The following is an 18,722-nucleotide window of genomic DNA, read 5'->3' on the forward strand; positions in this document are numbered from 1 at the left end:
AAAAAAGAAAAAAAAAATTGAGGTCAATTGAATGCAGCTGAATAGCTGTCACTATGCCCAGGGGTTTTTATTTTATAACCTCATTTGTTTGGTTTCAGAAGGTTTTTTGAGGGGAGCTTTCCCTCAGGTGATCGAATGCAACAGAGAAGATTGCAGAGAGGCAGCAGAGATCCTGCCACACACGTCTGAATGAATGCATGTGTTCCTGTGAAAAACACACCTCATATTTCCTGTGAAGAGTACTGAGTACCCTCAGATATGCTGACTGATCAATAGACAATACATAGGTAAAGTGCAATAAGAACTAAAATACTGTTAGCTTAGTGAGGCTTCAGTGAAAGAAATATGAAAATGATAAAATGTAAGCCTGATTCTATTTACTCTGTGAAAAACAGAGGTATATGAAGATACTTAGGCACTTCTGTAAGGGAAAACTGTAGATTATTAAGGCTGTAGGGTCAGTCTAGCTACAGATATTACCTGTCTGCTTCAGGTAGACTAACCAGTTGCCAAAAATATATCAACGGAGACACTCTGGTGAGTGATGAGCTACTTGTGTTTCATATAGGAATCAAAATTGTTCCTCAAATTCAAAGGCACAAAGGTTTATTTTTAACTCCAGAGTGACATTTTAATACCAGGATACTAAAGACAGCGGAGCTGCACATGGTAAAAGTTTAACAGCCCAAAGAATTATAAAACATACAACCATGGTCAAAGTTCTTATGTGATAGCGAAAAGTGCCATCCTTCCAGGCCCAGATGTGGAATTTACTGTCTTGTGTCACAACCTGCCATCTATAAAGCACAGGCACACACCTGCTTAGAGGGTTTGCCCACACAGCCATCACCTTGTTGAGGAAGAACATTTCCTCAAGTGGCTCACTTGTTTTCCCAGGAACTGCTGCTTTACCCTATGGGTATCTCTTCAAGAAATCACCTGAACACCCAGAACAACACAAAAAACCATATTCATGTGATTCTAACCCTATTCAGTTTTGTGTTGATAGTTTGGTCATGGATTTCTTTATATCTGACCTAAGTTGTCAGGCAAGATCTTTGTCTTTTCCTTACAAAGTCTTTAAAAACTTACTTTCAAATGAAAAAACCAAACCAAACAAAACAAAACACCCCAGTACTCTGAGTGTAATTCATGCCAAGTGATGTGGCACAAGGCATGTCCTTCTGGCCTGCCCAGCTGCTTTTTTGTGTTGCTCCTCCATGGCTGCCATCCTTCCCTATCTGCAATTAGCTTATAAAAAGTGTGTGCTTCAAACTTATTTTCCAAGTGTTGTCTGGGGTTTTTTTCTTACTTCTCCACATGTTGATTGGTTGTTTCAAGCACGATAATATTTTCTTTTCCAGCACTACAAACCACAACTTTACCAATGTCAAGGACAAAGTTTTACTGATCTAACTCTCCTTGCCTCCCAGTACACAGAGAAGATTATTTATTGCATGTTTTAAACATTTTAAGCAGCAATGGTACACTCATCCAACTTGATGAAATTTTCTTGTTAGGCCTTAAGAGCTGAAAATCTAGTCTGAACTGGTTTCCTCCAAACACTGAAATTCAGGAAAGGTTTTGGAATGCTTAGGTTCTCCTAACTCTAAATGATCCTATCCCCACAGCAAGGATGAGAGTAGCTGTGGCCAAAATGAACAAATGAGCCCATACTTAAGGTGATATGAACCAAGGTAGCACAGTCACCCCACAATTTATGTTTAATGATCACACAATCCTGGGTGCCTGTCACTGCACCAAGAGGCTATCAAGATACTTTACAGAGCTGCAATCTTTTTTTTCCAGGTATAAATTTGCAGTGAATTTGCACTTGTCTGCAGTAGAGGCAATATACATTATTTACAGCAAATTAGGCGCAAATCTTCACTCAGGCTTATCCAGCTACACTAAATGTGTCTTCATAGAACACTGCTGAAACACAGTCAGCTGTGAGTTAAGCCATGAGATAGTTTTCACTGAACAAATAAATGTGAACAAATGGTAGGAACCTCCAATGCTGAATCTGTACAACAGGTTGGTGATAATTTTACTAAGAGACAGGACCCATTTTAGGTTAGAGCAAAGTGCTGGTTGAAGGAATGGTTTCTGCTTCTGGACATGTGTGAAAACACCTCTGTAGTTTGCACTAAAGGCAGCTCAGGAAGTATTTTCAGTCCAAAGCAGAATCAGAGGCCAGTAGAACATAATACACATTTCAGAAAAAATCAGAAAACTGGAATATATAATCACCTGTAGGAGTTGTTTTGTTTGGTTTTGTTTGAGGCGTGCATGTTTTCGTGGTTTTGTTGGTTTTGTTTGTTTGCTTTTAGTAAGAAAAAAAAAAATCTAGCTTTGAAAGTGATTCTTGGTGAGCTAGTAAAGCAAATGGGTGCCATTCCCCAGAGGTCAGCAGTACTGAGAGGCTGTGGGTGCTTGTCCACTATTCCAACTCTAGAAGGGACATGTTAAGATCTGGCAACATTTTTTATGCAACGTCTCCTTCAGGCAAGCAACATCCTTGGGGGGGAGAAAGGATAACAATGTCTTATACCTAGAATGTCCTTGAAATTGCAACATGAGATTGATTGATCACCAGACAGTTTCTTATTTTGTGCTAATTGAATCCCTCGATTTAGGCAATTCCCTTGTGAAGCCTGTTTCTTTTTTTGCTTGGCATATTGCACCTAAAAGAATTAATGACAAAACTCAGAGAGCTCATAGTAGGCTGCAGATGCAATAAATACTAATGGAATTATTTATATGCTACTGGATTTCAAGCAGGCAAAGGACAGATCTGAAGCAGCAAGACAGACAGGCTTCAGGGAATAGATACAGGCACTGGGAATGTATTTTGAGCTAACACTTGACCACAAATTTAACCTATGTTGTGCATCTTTTAAAGCTTTCTCCCTCTACACAGCTCCAGAAGGGAGATACAGGCTGACAGTCTCTCTGTTTATACACTAGATTGGAAATGCAGGCCCAGTGTCTACACTGAAGGCCATTACTCACAAACAGCACACAGAAAGAATCTTGTGTTATCTTATCACAGACCCCCACACAAATCCATCTGCCATCAAGACCTAGACTTGCAGAATGTGCTTTGCCTACTTTCTTACAACCTACCCATTTGGAGCAATGCCACTGGGCTGCAGCATCATTCTGAGATGGGCACTGGTGTCACATGCCACAAGAGCACTGTTCTGTGGACAGCTGAGCTCAGGCTGTCACAGGACAGCACTGGTACCTGAATCCATGCACCTTACTGGTGGCAAGGTGGGACAGCCAGGCTAGATCATCCCCAAAATGGACTTTGTGCCACTCATCCCAACATGCTGGAGATCATTCTGTTCTGATCACAGCCCTTTAAGCCCAGCAGTTCAAGGAGTTTTCAGTGCTACCTGACTGTAGCAGTGCATTTCCACACCCAAACATGTTTCCAAATAAGGAAAAGGGGTTTCAGTTACCCCCGACTTTCAAGGAGAAACACCAGAACTTTCTGTTCTTCCTACATCTTGGTTGTCCCAGTGCCAGCACAGGGGCACTTGTTGGGCTTTTGAAATGTTTCTCCAAACATTTCTCCCAACCTGTAGCTGTTTCTATTGGCAGCAAGCCAATTTAGCCCTCCTGAAACATTACGTATTAAAGAAGGAGCCCAGAGGTGCTCAAGTGCTTCTTGGTGTGTCATAGTCAAGTGTTAGATACTTCTCTGGAACCTGTGCTTTGCTTTTATTCTTTTGCTTCTGTATTGTTTCTTATCCTCTATTTTATTAAAACCTTTGCTTTACAAAACACACCCAAGGAGCCATCTCACAATATTATTAAGCCACTCTAGGGGGCTACAGGTCAACCCTCAGACTTGATACATCTCCACTGGCTCATTACACTCTGGCCACATGTAAGACTGTATCACCTGACCATCCACTGGAGTAGCGGATTCTTCAGCAGTTTGTATTTAAGCATGTCAGGGGAAACAGTACTGAATTTTTTTCAGAAGAATAAATCATATTCACATCTTTCTCCTCCTCCACTGAGCTAGTAATCTCAATGTAGAAAGCTGGCCAGAGAAACTGTTTCCAGGATTTACTTTATCATGAACACAGGGACTGTTGTGAGCCTGGCTAGCTTGTAATTCCCTAGATCTTCCTTCTTGAAGATAGGAGTGACATTTGCTTTCTTCCAGTCCTCAGGAACCTCCTCCAGTCACCATAATCTTTCAAAGGTTATGACTGGCCTCCAAATGATGTTGTGAGCTTGCAGGTGCATCTTGTCAGAGCCCATGGCTTGTGTTTGCCCATTCTGTTTAAACATTTCTTAACCTACTCCTCCTCCACGAAGGGTAAATCTCTCTGTTACCAAGTCCCCTGCCCTCATTCAGCACTACATTTTCCCTCAACTTTCTGCTGCTACAGCTATACTTGCAGAAACCTTTCTTCACATCTCTTCCCAGATTCATCTCTAGAGAGGCTTTTGGCTTTCCAAACCCCTGTGTCTTAGACAGTTACTGTTCAACTTTCCTTTTAGTCACCTTACTGCTCTGGAATGCAGGGCACTTCAAGCAGTTGAGTACACCTGGCTTACTTCAAATATTTCACTCTGAATTTATGCTCATCTTGAACTCTGACAAAACTTTGCCTGCACAGGACTACTATTAATGTAATCGAAGGTTTCTATCTTCATTTTATCCATATGATTTTAAGCATCTCTCTCCAGCAAGGTGCTGTAAAGCTTGTCAGAATGTATTAAATTTTTGAAGGTGTTTTCTTTTTCTCCAATTTTTCAGGGGCTTTACTGCCATTAATGAATCCATTTACTACCTGATACCTTCACAGTGCTATTATACACTCTTTGCACATGAATACCCTTACCTCAGTATAATATTGCTAGTTTACCAAGAAGACACAAATAACTACATGTGATCTGATAATTCCCTGAAAAATGCAGAGCAATAATGGATAAACTAAACCAAAGACACATGAGAAGACTCACTAAATCACAAGGGAATTTGGAGTTCAAATCTAAATATGAATTCAAATTTTATAGTTCAATTGCATTATTCAGTTATATTGCACAATGTTTTTAACTGAGCAAGACAAAGCCTTATTCCAAGTTAGTGCATTTACAATTTCCAATAATAAGGTCGGTTTGTTTAAAGCAACTTCTGACAGGCTGGTGAATCCGATATGCAAGTAACAGACATGGGAGACAGGTGCTAAACTGTGATATACAGGGTACCCTGGTGCCAGTTGGTGCACTGATGTGTTCAAAAGTTCTGACTTGTTTTTTTCAAGTGTCATTGGATGAATTCAGGTGTGGAGTTTTAAAGCGAGAAGATAAATAGAAGACTAACTACGGGTCAGTAATCAAAGAATATAGAATTTACATAAGGAATTAAATGTGAAGACAGCTGGGGTGTTGGTTAGTTGTCTAAAAGCAGCCCAAAGAGCAGGATACATTTGTTTATAATGTTGCACAGACTCCTATTTGGACAACTGAATTTCATCCCAGTGATGGTTTTGATGTCCTCTTTGGGTTCCAGCTGCCAGTCTCAATGGCAAAGTTCTCCTGCAAGATTTATCTCAGATAAAACACATTAGAAAACCTTTCAGACACTGTGGAGCACCCCGGACAGCTTTGAGCATCCATATGTAGGTGACAGAGACCAAAGTGTCTGTCATTACATGGACCTGAATCATACACCTTATTTCAAGTTTTTCCTGTGGACAAAGAGGATAGAAAACAAAAATTGTGTAAGGATAGAAAATAACAATTGTGTGAGGCACAGTAATTCTTCCATGCAAAGCATGAATACAAAGCTTAATTTTATCAAGTCAGTGAATAAATTAATTAAAGAGCTACAGGGAAGTAATGGTCCTAAGGCAGAGGATTCTGCAGTCTCTGCTTCAATTCTTGGCTTGGTTTCTGCTTCACCTGAAAAAGAGGCTCTTTTCTACTCATGGAAAAAAGAGAGAGCCTGGTGTTTACCAGCCTCAGTGAGGCAACATGAGGAGAAACATGACGTGGTCTGTGAGGTGCCAAGGAATACTGTCTGCTAAGGGAGTAGGAAATGTGAAAACATCTGTTTTACAATAAACTTTAATCTTTATTTTATGAGGAAAAAGCCTCAGTGGATTCCCTGGGGTGAGGGGGAATGGGAGTAGGGGGAGAAGAACAAAGGACAAGTTCTTCTGTTTTATACATTCATGGAGAAGAATTTTAGGAAGGAAAAAAATAAAGAATGGAGGTAAGAATCATGCACCATGATTAAATAAAAGAGAATAGTGGTCTTTAGTAAACACAGAAAATTGAAAATGAAAGCTCACTTAAGACACTTAAAGCTTACTTAAGAACAGGGCTCAGAAAGTGTTCAGTCCAAAGCTGTTATGTTCATTAACTGCCAGGAAACTAATGGCACACTTGAAACTACTTCATCAATAACCTTCCAAATAGTCCAGTTCTTAACAGAAGAGAAAATGCCCCTGTGCACATTCCCCTTATCCTGCCCTGGCCATGACACCAGGTGCTGTTTGCCAGCACTTCCCTGGCTCCTGGCAAGATAAGAGTTCTCCCCTGCAACTCACAGCATCAGTGAGCTGCCAGCGTCAGTATCTGCGTGATGCTTCGTGTAAAGATGATACTTATTGGCTAATATGAGCTCTCATCTGGGGTTTTCTCTATGGGTGCTAATGTGAATGCAATTTTTACATTCTGTTGTAGATTATATCTGCTTCCTGTAACATGTATTGAGGCTGCTCTTTAAAGAGGCCTCTTGACTTTCACTAGAGAACTGCAGTAACAGCACAAATGACTTAGAACGAGCATGGATATAAACTTACAGAGATAATATCAACATTAATTATCCAGTACATCTATTCAAGCTTACACCTCATGAGTGCATTGCTTATATTTGCCTCAGCTCACTGTAAATCTCCCTTTCATTGCTGTTCACAGCCCACAAATGTGACTATTTTTATATATTCTAGAGGCATACATATTTACACTTTGAAAAAAACCCTAAACACACCAAATGTCTGATGAACAGCTCCCTTTTATCCTTAACATATTCAAAGGCCAATATTTTATTGCTGCAATGAAATAAAACATTTCCTTGAACAGAAGTATGCTAGCACATTTTGATCATCACTTGTGCCTATTTTCAGCACATATTTGTTGACTGCTCCAGAGTGCATTAAAATAAACTAATCTTTTAGGAATGTGTTTTTGGTGTTCCAATTATGATAATTAAAAAGATAGTATTCATGCTGCTTAGATGATATGAAGTGTACTTAGATACACATTTTGAGACTCTAAAGGCAATGACACATACCTGTTGTCCTTGTTAAGTACCTATAATTAAAGGGGAAATTGACAAGCAAATGCACAGAAAATTGAAAAATTATCCAAACTAGGATTAAAAAAATATTAACAACAATTATAAACATGCATAATGATTCATCTAAGACACTTTGAATTATGGAAAAAGACGAAATAAGTAGAACTCACATACAGAGAATATTAGGAATAAACTTGTATAATATTAAGATAAATTATATGTAGTCTATTTTTTAACTCTGCTCTTTGCAGCACATCTCATCTTGTTGCAGCTATTTATTTCTCCTTTGGAGATATTAACAGAATCATTGCCCATTCAAACTATCAATAGTTTAGTAATCAAAACAAAACAAAGCAACAGCAAACACAAAAGTGCATTAGAAGACAGCAAAATTTGGTACATCTATTGCGTATGCAAGATGTGCTTTATTCTCCCAAATCTAATATTTTTTTAAAATTATCTAGTTCCTATTCTCTATTAATTTTCTCTTGTAGTGAAACAAGACCTTTTCTTCCAAGTAAGTGAGTAGTCAAATTGAAAACACTAAGCACTAAGAGCCTGCCTGTATATGAAGATCACAAGGACTGGTATGGATATTCCAGCATTTATGTCAGTGATACAGATTATAGAGAGAGAAGAATTTGTGATCCTTCCATCAGGAGTGTCAGAGACCTTCCTGTGCTCTGAACACAGAAAGCAAAAGCAGCTGCCTAAAGCTCAGAAGAGATCAGGGTGTCCCCATTCCCCTTTCCTTGTGCAGGCACCTGATGATCATTCCTTTTCAGAATCCATGGGTCAAGGCACTGATGTTTCTTTTTCTCTAAACTTTTTCAAAAAGCCTCCAGTGACTAATTGAGTTTGGAGTGGCTGTGGTTATGTTGATATCATCACACAGTACATTTCCATTTCCAAACTAATGGTCCTAACTTTTAAAATCAAATTTTGGAACTGGGGATTTTCCAATTCATGTAGAAACTACTTTCCATAATCAAGTTCTATTATGCATTTTAAAATTCTTATTCTCAATTTCTTCTTAGTAAACTCACTTACAAAGAGCAAAAATAGATGGGCCTCGAAGACACTAAAGTCCAGTTTGCCCACTGAAGAGCAGAGGCACTCAAGCAGATGAAGAGAATATCTGGTCCATTCACTCATTTACAGGAGTGATCAGTAGTAGATGTGAAGGGAAGGTGTCAGGCAGCAACCTGTGAGGTAATTCTTCTGCCAGCACATATTCCTACCTGCCAGCAGCCAGGACCAGAGGGAACAGTCCTCCTGGACTGGGTTTATATCCCTCTGTTCTTTTGTACAGAACAGAATACTCTCTTTTCAATTCATCTGCTAATGCAGTGAACAGCACAGATCCTCAAAACATGCCCCTCCAACTATTTGCCAACAAGTAATTGGTTCCTACCTCCTTTTCTTACGTCTAATCAGTCATTAATTTATGAAAGGGCTGTCTTTCTTGTCCCACGACAACTTTCTGTTATTAGCATTGGGAAAGAACCTCATCAAAAATATTCTATGGAAAAAACCATATCATTGTATCAAGCATACTTACTTGCTTTCTGAATTAAAAAAAAAAAACCCTCTAGTAGATTAAGAAAGATATTTTTCTAAAAGAAAAAGCAAAAAAAAATCTCACACTCTCATGTTCACTCTTCATTATATCATTCATTCTCTCTGCTCAATCATGATGTGTTCACAAACAGATTCCTTCATATAAAGGCTAAAATGATTTGTTACACAGATCCCTCTGAAATGTCATTTGAAAAACAGGATTTGACACTTGCCACACCTATTCTTCCTGTGCTGAGGCCACTATAAGTCATAGGCTATACATCAAAGCTGGTTGTTTGGAAATTTTTTGTCTAAGTTCCTTTGAAATACCTGAGAGAATATTACCTGGCCCTTGTATTTGTCACAGTTCATTGTATGAATTTCTTCTTAAGTTCCTTCTATTGACACTAAATTTTAAACAATTTCTGGGACTAACCTCTCACAAGAAAAAGCTCCAGAATTAGAACATCCTAAACTCTTCCAATGCAAAGAATTATCTTATTTTTATGCCTTAGAAACTCTCTTCCCTCATTGAATTTGACAAAAATGCTTTATTATTAGTTATTATGCTCCTAGAAATTTGGTCCTTTAAATCTTTCTGGGCTTGCTGTATCACAGTTTTACGTTTAACTTGCTAGAGTACAAACTTAATTGTAATTCTCAAATTACTCTGGTTTCTAGAACTCTTTTTCCGTTGTTTAACTAGCCCTTTAAAAATGCCACAGTTCTTGTGGCTGAGCAGCCCCCAGAACTTTGTACAGATTACTACTGAAATCACAGCTGCAAAGCAGTAAGGTAGCAGTTCTTCCCCCAGCATTAATGGGAAATCAGTAGTGATTTATCAGCAACTTCTACCAGAGGATGTTCCTCCCACATCACACAGGGCCTCTTGCCCCATAAAAACACACCAACCAGCAACGGAAGACAGTGCTGTGCCTTTCTCTGAATCTCCCCTCCTGTTACATGTCATTTTTAGGGCATGGTTACTTTGTTCCTCTCTCTCAGGTATGAGAGGGTTTTGTTCAGGAAACCTAAAGCCCTTTCCTCTTTGAAACAGTCCTAAAGGACTGAGAGTGAGTGGCACTGTCCAAACTTCCAGGTCACTTGCCATCAGAACGAGAAGCTCAGCAGTTATGATAGAAAATACAATTACCCCTACACCCCTGACTGATGGGTTATGTTTGCCAACACTCTGTCTCCTGACTCTTTTAGACACAATGAGTGTGAAATTTTCAGTACCTCCAGCCTCTCATCACAGTTTTCCCTAATGGGCCATGGCAAAGAGGCTGGGACAGCTGAGCACTGCTCAAATTTGAAAGGCCCCAATATCAAATAAGGTGTAACAGTGATGGCTCTTATTTTTCTCTGAGCAGGCTTCCTCTCTACTCACACAAAACTCACACGGAGCAGTGGTGGCTGGAGGAAGAGAAGCTGTAATGCTTCACGGGTACCTCAGGGCTCTGACCACCTCAGCCAAGTGCTCCCCCAGATGATCAACAAAAATGTGACTGCTTAATGATGGCAGCCCTCTAACTAAGGCAGAGCTATCTAAATCTAGCACTAATTTTAATCTAAAGAACTGCCTAATTAATATACATGCTTAAAAAATGAGATCACTTAGACATGGAAGAATTTCAGTGAGTGGTTTGAAGGCAAAACTGTTTACAGAAATTGGTAGAAGCAAATACCAGCAGACTCAATTTGCCAGTGCTCTGCCATACCTTCTTCAGTGTGATATGTTAACTTTGTGCCTCTCTGCGGCCAAAAGAGATTCAGGAGAAAATGGGGAATCACTCAACAACTTTCGAGGTCCTGTCTCTGGGGACTAAGACCACAGAAATGGTGGAAGCCACCTTCCAGACCCCAACAGCACAGAAAAAGAAGGCTGATTTTACATGCAAAGATAATAACAGCAAAGAGAATTGCCAGGGTAAAGGTAACACTGTTTTACACAGAAAGACTGGTATAGAATTTTAAAGACTGTTAGAAAATTTCAGTTCAAAGCCCCATTAAAGCAAACAGGAACGAATATCCAGACTCATAACATATCTTTGAAAAACTCAGCTCTTTTACCTTATTTGTTTCCACACTAGAATATATGCTATCCAAAAACAACCAGTTACAAAAATTAGAATAAGGCAGGTAGTACTGCACACACAGGTAAGAATTTTCAGTTAACTACAGATATCACTCCTTGTCCTTGAAGGTATTGAACAAATCCACTGGATACACCTTCTTATGTTTTCTGGTCTATATCACAGTCTTCTCTAGTTACATTTATTGTTACATATCTGTCAATTCTAGAGGGCAGAACTACTATCAGTGTGTATTTATGGAGATGTGTGTGCACATGGTTTTGCTATAGAAAACAGAAGATAGAAACATTAGGCTTTAATAAAAGCGATTGAAGCTATCATTCACAATGGACAGAGTACAAACACACACACACACACACAGAGTCACTGCACCTAATCTCATACAGGGTAACTCAGCAGTAGTTCCAATCAGCAGGAGTTCTGGGTTTCCAAAATGATTCTCTCACTTAAGTCTCACAGCTGAATTACCAGGTTTGAACTTCTAATTTTCGATCACAAACAGCACAATAGGTACACCTGTTTTCTGAAGCTTGATACATACATTCCCAAACAGTCCTTCTATAAGGAGGCTCAGAAGGCAGATACTCACTGATCTGGTTGGTAGATGCACTATAAAAAGCATTTACAGTAGTTGGGCTTGTAAACCACCTGTAGTAAGAACAAAAGGAATTGTCAGTACATTGACATTCGCCTTTATGAATCAAAGGAGCCAAGATAAAAATTGAACTCAGTAGAAGGAAGCAAAAACATTAAGGAATTAAGACACATTGAAGTTTAATTATTTCTCCATTTCAGTACATGCTACCTACACTTTCTAGAGCATTGAAATCTATTGTTTAATGCCTTTACCTGCATACAGGCAATGAATGCCCAACAGGAGTGATTCTTAGTGTTCCTATCATGTGATGTGTTTAATTTTTAAGTGACCACTGTGCTTGTGAGGCCAGCCATGCTGATGAAACAAAATTCACCCAGCAGAGGCTGCAACACTGACAGCAGCTGTCAAAAAAACCTCTCTTGGGCGTCTTTCAAACACTTGTGGAGGAACTCCCTGTTGAAATTAGAGGAGAGCATTTTGAGACAATTAAAGTGGCTTTAGAGGCTTTGCTAAACAGCTGGTTGAAAAATTAGGATTATGCCAGCAACATAAACAAGTAATTTCTGGGAACGTATATTCAAAATAAACAGCTTCATGTTTTGTACCCTACACAGTGAACATGACCACCCTAAACAAACAGACCTCCTGTCAGGCATTTCTTCTCATAGTTTGATTTCTCACATACACTGGAAGAAACCCTAAACTTGAATAGGAGTTGGACTTTGGTGATCCTTGTGAGTCCCTTCCAACTCAGGCTATTCTATGATTCTATGAATAGCAAATGAATCTCCTTAGCCTAAGCTCATCTATATTGACAGTGGCTTCAACCATAAGAATGGAAAATCTTGACTGACTTCAGCAGGATCCAAATCTCCTCAAATGAAACCATGAGTTCAGTGAGCCCAAGATTTCACTTTATGATTTTATAAGGGAGAAGTGAGATAAAAGAAATAAAGATGATGATAATTAGTAGTTAGTTCATAATAACTTAGAAGCAGCTCTAGTAAATGTCCAAACAGGAACATCCCAATGTCATTAGCAAAATAATACTCAAAAGTTTTATAAAGCTATGTGAATGCAATGAAATTGCTTTGGAAAATTTCCTTTAAAGACAAGAGAAATGAGCTGCAAAACAATGAGTAAGATAAAGAAAGATCTATCAGAATATGGAAAATATGTGGTATCAGTGACAATGTATAAACAATCCATGCTTTAAAATAGCCCCATTAATAAAAGAGTAATCTGCAGATCCTGACTGTTTTTCTGAAAACTAATGTCCTCACTTAAACCATGTAACAAAGGGGAGAGTTTTAAAATGGCAGCATTTTGGTTTTTATCAATAAATTTAACCACTTGTTTTATTCTCCAAGCTGAGCAGCTTATTTTGCAATGCATCAACTAGAAAAACTAATCAATGAAGGCTGAAAGAGTGATGTCATGTACATATTTTAACCATCCTCCACATTACAGACTCTAATTGTCAGAGACAAGTCTCCCTGTTTTGTTTATTAGGAGATTGTGAAGGGGAGGAGCAGGGGGAGGTTGTTTTCTGGTCTGTTTTCTGCTTTCTTCATAATAAGGAGATTAAATGTTAGAGGTAATGTAGTGAGATAATGGAAAATTGAAGGAAGAATGTATATGGTGACGGGGTAATAAAAAAGAAAAATTAGGGGCTTAATTAACTACATTTCAATTTCATGTTTGTTCTCAGCAGCAATCAGCTGAACTGTTTTGAAGGATGCAAGTCTGCCATTTATGTCTTGGGACCTGGGCTCCAGGCTCAGCTGTAAATCTGGAGGACTGTCCCTTTTTTGACAAGGGGAAAAGCCATCTGAAAAGGAGCCATCTGAGATAGTCAACACTTCAATTGATATTTTACTGTAAGTTTGAGCAAAGACACAGTGTCTTGCATCTCACCCTCTTGGCTTGTTCTGCTTACAACAGCCTTTCTGTTCTCAAACAGCAATTTTTAAGCATAAAAAAGGCTTCTGGGACAGAAAATGCTCCCTTTTTATAAACTCCTCTTAGCCTTTTATTTCCAGTCAGAGGATCAAGGGCCTGAGATGTATAACAGATACTTCAAAACAGATTAATGTGCTGTGGTTCTTCTCTCCATCCTCTGAGGGGGTTTACTACAGCTAGATGCAGAGAGGAGCCACAACAAGCAGCAGCAAAGAGCTCTTCACTGACTAGAGACAGCTCTCCAACAGCACAAGTTTGCACTTGTTTTTACTGGATGAGAAGTTGATGATGCAGGTACTTGTCCCCACAGGAGCTCCTCACTCTGCCCAAGAGCAACAGTGAATGCTGGCAACATTTGGTCCACATTTACTGAGGGAAGACATCACACCATCCTCTGGCCATACTTTCACACTTATGAACTCACAGACTTGTAGCTTGCAGGCTAAAACCTATCACAGCATCCCTGTCCTGAGACTGCTGCTTTTCTCATGATCTACCACCACAACAGCAGAGTCCATCCTGTTTGCTGAGCTTAGCATGAGCCAGAGACTGAGGGCAGCCTTGATTTTCCCACTGTAGAACTGAACTCAGTTCTTTCCAAATTGCTCTTCCATAACGAGGCCTCAAGAATGACCCTGTATGAAGTTTGTTATGCTTTTAAGCATAGTTAGGAAGAGGACACTTAGCAGCCAAACTGAGGAGTCAGGAAAAATCAGGGTTCTCTAGTAACAAGCAGAGTATTTCATATTTGACATCTGGCCAGAAGCATATTTCCATTCCAGCATTTTGTGGTACCATTCTGAGCTGCCTCAAAAAGATTTAGGAAGTATTTGCCACAAAAGAGTAGCAATAACCAAGACTGCTTCCATCCAGACTAGCAGACTTCACCTCTCATCTGCCATGCTCTTTCAGTGAGCTCTTTGAAATGACTGAACCTTCAGGGATAGTCCTTAACTAATAACATACCAAGTTACAACATGAAGGTGTGTAACAAATAGCTGTTGCTGTTAAATTTTAAGCTGAAGCAAATTTAGAAATAACTCTCCCATTCTTGTTTGATGATTCCTTGAGCATTTGCTCTAGGTCAGGTTACAATTTCTGTGCACTTTATTTACTAACAGAAGGATAGAAAAAAGAAAGGCATTACATATTCCATTACATATTCTTATTAATTACAAAGTAAATAAATGAAAATTCTAGAACTGTTTACACTGTTTTCATTTGCTATTAGTTTGTGAAAAAGGCACAGCTTTGAATTATATCCTGTAGCATTACCTATCTACTACTGCAGCAGTCAAAGCCTAATTCTGCAGAGTTGACACTAGTAAGGTTGAGATTTCCCTTGCAGAAATAAAACGTGAAACATACACTGAGATAGCAAGTGGGGCAGAAACTCTCTTAGTCTGTGTTGTTGAGGCTGCAATTTTCCCTGTGATATTTTCTTTCTGTGTTGGCTAGATTGACATTCCTGAACAGGGGTGGCTGGGAACATTTACAAAACAGCAAAAAGCTTATTAGTTAATTTAATTCTCTGTAAAGCACAAACTGAATATGCAAATTGATCCTCAGTTTTCTGAATTGGAAGAAATAATTTGGTTTGCTGTTCAACATTCAAAGTAAGAGATAAAAAATAAATAATCATATAAACAAGGTAAATGAACTTGTGAATGTACAAAGAATTAAGCTGGTTAGAAGTGAAAAACTGTACAAAGTTTCTGGAAGCTGAAAAATGTTTTACAAAGAAAACACTATAAAGAAAAACTTCTAAATGAGTGGCAACCTTCATGGTAGCTTTCAAAATTTTATTTCCTCTTCCCACTGTTAGTCTCTTTTATACATTTTCCCACATAGAAACAGATTTTTATCCTAGGCCAGGCTGCGACCTGTCTCCATTAGGAATGGGAAAGCAACTAGGATAGTAAGGCTGGGCCCAGCCTTCAGTGCCACATCACTGCTTAAAATAAGATTCAAAGAGCAGGAAAAGGCTCCAGGAGGCTCCTTTCCAGCCTCTCCTCTCCAGGGCAGGTCCCAGCCACATGATTTCCAGCAGCATCTCTCCAACAGACAGCAGCCTGCCCAGTGGTTTTTTTTTTTTTGTTTGGTTGTTTTTTTTTTTTTTCCTTTTTTTTTGGTTGTTGTTTTTTTTTTTTTGTTGTTGTTGTTGTTGTTGTTTTTTAATGGCTGCTTCTTCCTTTTTGCAGAAGAAGCTTTTACACTGCCCTTAGTGGTATCCAACCCAGAACCTCTCAGAGCTGTCCTCCCTTATGGCAAACCAAGAGCCAGGGCTTACACAATAGTGTGTGGACAAGGAAAACGGGGATAGGTCCTGGAGGAGACCTCAGAATCCTCTCATAGCCTACTTCCTTTGTATCCTCTTATCGGGATACCAGATGTCTACATCCCCAACACTGAAAGTCTAGTGAAAAATGGAGAAAGGTTTGGCCAGGTCTAAAAATCTTGGGTTATATGCTGACTTCAAAGGGGAAAGATGAATAATAATGAAGTGGTGTGCCCCAGAAGTCCTCTGATGCTTTGTTATTTGCAGGTATGATATCAGTGTTAAGAAGGACAGATTCTATCACTGATAAAAAGTTGTAGATATGTGTTGTATACACACACCCCCCCTATATTTGTATGTATGACATGTATGACTCCATGGATGGATAGACAAATGCAACTAAACCCCTGATTCTCCTTAATTTTTCCTTCCACATCACCATCACATCCCCCTGTACTTCCTTTCACTTTCCTCTGCTCCAGCTATATCTCACCTGAGTTATAATGCTTTCCTTCACACCTGGTGCCCACCCACCCACACTGCCTCTTCCATACTCTCCACTGAGCCCTCTCAACCTAGCCTGCACTACTTTGTGCACCATATTCCTCACTCTTGCACAAATCCCTTTAATTTTTCTCTCTGCTGATACCTGAGCACTTTTTTTCTTGTTTGAAAGAGCCAGCTGTGAAGGTGACAGCCATCTCCCCAGCCAGCTGTGAGGATGGCAGCTGGCATCCAAAGCTGGTGTTGAGCACAAGCAATACCTGCCAGAGCTGTGGTGCCCTCAGGGGAGCCTGGCCCCAGGACTGGCAGAACAGAGCCCTGGAACAGGGGCAGAATGGCAGCACCCCAATGCCTTGTCACAGCTTTCTGCTGCCAGCAGGGCCAGGTTATGTCCCACAACGCATGCCCTGAGCAATGCCTCATCTGAGCTCCTCCATGCTCCCTTCTCCTGTCAGGTAGATAAATTCCAGGGATGGAAGGAACAGAAGAGAGAACAAAGCTTTTTGACAATTACTCCTGCTTAAGGTTTTTTCCATTATTTTTTTTTTTTAATTAAAAACTGTCAAATTTCCAAAACAACTCTTTCCCAGTTTGTTATTCACATTCCCCCTTGTTTTATCCAACTGCTTTGTCTTGTATCTGCCATGTCCTCTGTCCATCCCCTGATGGTCTTTCTCTGGTGCTTTGATTGAATGACTATCCTTTTAATTTCACATTTAGCTGAGGAAAGTGATTCCTCATTCTCAACATTACTGAGAAACATGGACTGCCTGCTAAAAGAATATAGTGTTTTACCTTTTGGGTGTAATATTACTTTAGCAACTTTTATTTTATTCCGTTAAACACTCATTTTCTTACTTATCTTTTTCAGTCCACAACTTTGATGATCTTATAATATCTATCTTGAAATATAAATGTTATGCTAAAAGCTAGTAAACTAGGGAAAAGAAGAAATGAAGCAAATAGAAACAAAAACCCAAGGGTAATTAGCTATTAAAATAGCACCAAGCTTCATCAAAAATTCTGTGGATTTCTATGAAATATAAAAGTTTAAAAAGCAAAAAGAGAAAAATGAGAGGAAAAAAAGAGAGGTAAAAGCATCAGAAAGCAGTGAATTATCATAATTTAAAAGTGGAAGTGGTTAAAAAGTGGCTGATATTTTTGAGGCCAGGTTTGACATGCCTCAGACTGGTAAGTGGAAATTATTGGTTTATTTTAATATATTTTTTTAAAATTACTGCAGGCAGCAATGACTCTTTGTGCCTTGGTGTTCCTCAGCAGGCAGAGTGACACCACTTTCAGAGCCCTTTTCTATCACTGAACAGTTGCAGAGACAGAATAATGTCCCAGCAGGAGCCCTAATTATCCCTCCCTGCCAGGGCTCAGGTGAAGATTACCTCCAGCCCGGCAGAAGGCAGAGCAAATAGCTGTGCTAACAAAGGGAAGGGACCAGAAATCAAACTGGCATCCCACAGGCCTGAATGCACTCTGAGGGTTGACAAGAAAAGAGCTACAGAGGTGATAAGGGGCTGGCTTCATGTAGTCCTAGAATTAAGGTGGTAAAGACCACCATGAGAAGGTGTTCAATCTTGTAGTGGGCAATTGGATAACACTTTCATTTTTTAAGCATACCCATGTGACAGCTCCCAGATGGAGTCCTTCAGTCAGGGGCTGCCTACCAATGGATTTCCTTACAGAGAAGCTTTCCCATCGTGCCAGGAACCTACAGGTTCTGCATCCATGCTGCCCCAGGGCTGACCACTGCTATGGAAAGCCCAGTGTTGTCTCACTGCTCTCTCAGAACTGTTACCCTGAAGAGAATACACCATCATGGTCTAGTCCTGACATCCAGGGAAATCCCTAAAATCATCCCCTGGGGTTGACCAGTGCAATGTCAGAGAAAGCTGTGATGAGAAGGCAAAATGCACAATTAAATCTATGCTATAAATAGTGCCTTGAACACATAGGGCCAAATTAAAATACTCTAACCATGAACAGGCTTTGTTTGTCCCTCTGCCTCACAGACAGCATGGAGCCACCCCTGGAACAAGGTATGGTTCAGTTCAGGATTTCTGGAGTCCTAAGGAAATGCCACCACAGGAGCTTAGCACTGGCACTGATTTCAAAGTCTTTGTGTAGAAGGAGTTATTTTTAAGTAGCATGATTAGACTAATTAAGTTCTGCTTAGGTTTTAATTTGCATTTTAAGGATTTGATTACCCACCAGTAAGAAAAGAGAATGATTCTCTCATGTATTTTATGACAATTTGGGACACAATCTGCACTCTCATGTTTACAAATAAATAGAAATAACATACATAGTTTAAATTATGTTTCATTCTGTATCATTGCTATCAACAGCAGGTAACTCACAATGCTGATTTGTATT

At 39.5% G+C, this 18,722-nt stretch overlaps 1 protein-coding gene across 2 annotated transcripts in view; it reads right to left on the bottom strand.

Annotated features, from left to right (window-relative positions):
* The window catches only part of PHEX (phosphate regulating endopeptidase X-linked), a 104,191-nt gene that overhangs the window by 20,692 nt on the left and 64,777 nt on the right, over window positions 1-18,722 (bottom strand). For both annotated transcript variants that reach the window (XM_083855407.1, XM_083855408.1), the window contains one exon: window positions 11,582-11,640. In XM_083855407.1, coding sequence (XP_083711533.1) covers window positions 11,582-11,640 — 59 coding nt within the window. The remainder of the gene's footprint in view (window positions 1-11,581; window positions 11,641-18,722) is intronic.

This window comes from Zosterops lateralis (genome assembly GCF_965231275.1).
Source record: "Zosterops lateralis genome assembly, chromosome: 2".
NCBI lineage: Eukaryota > Metazoa > Chordata > Aves > Passeriformes > Zosteropidae > Zosterops > Zosterops lateralis.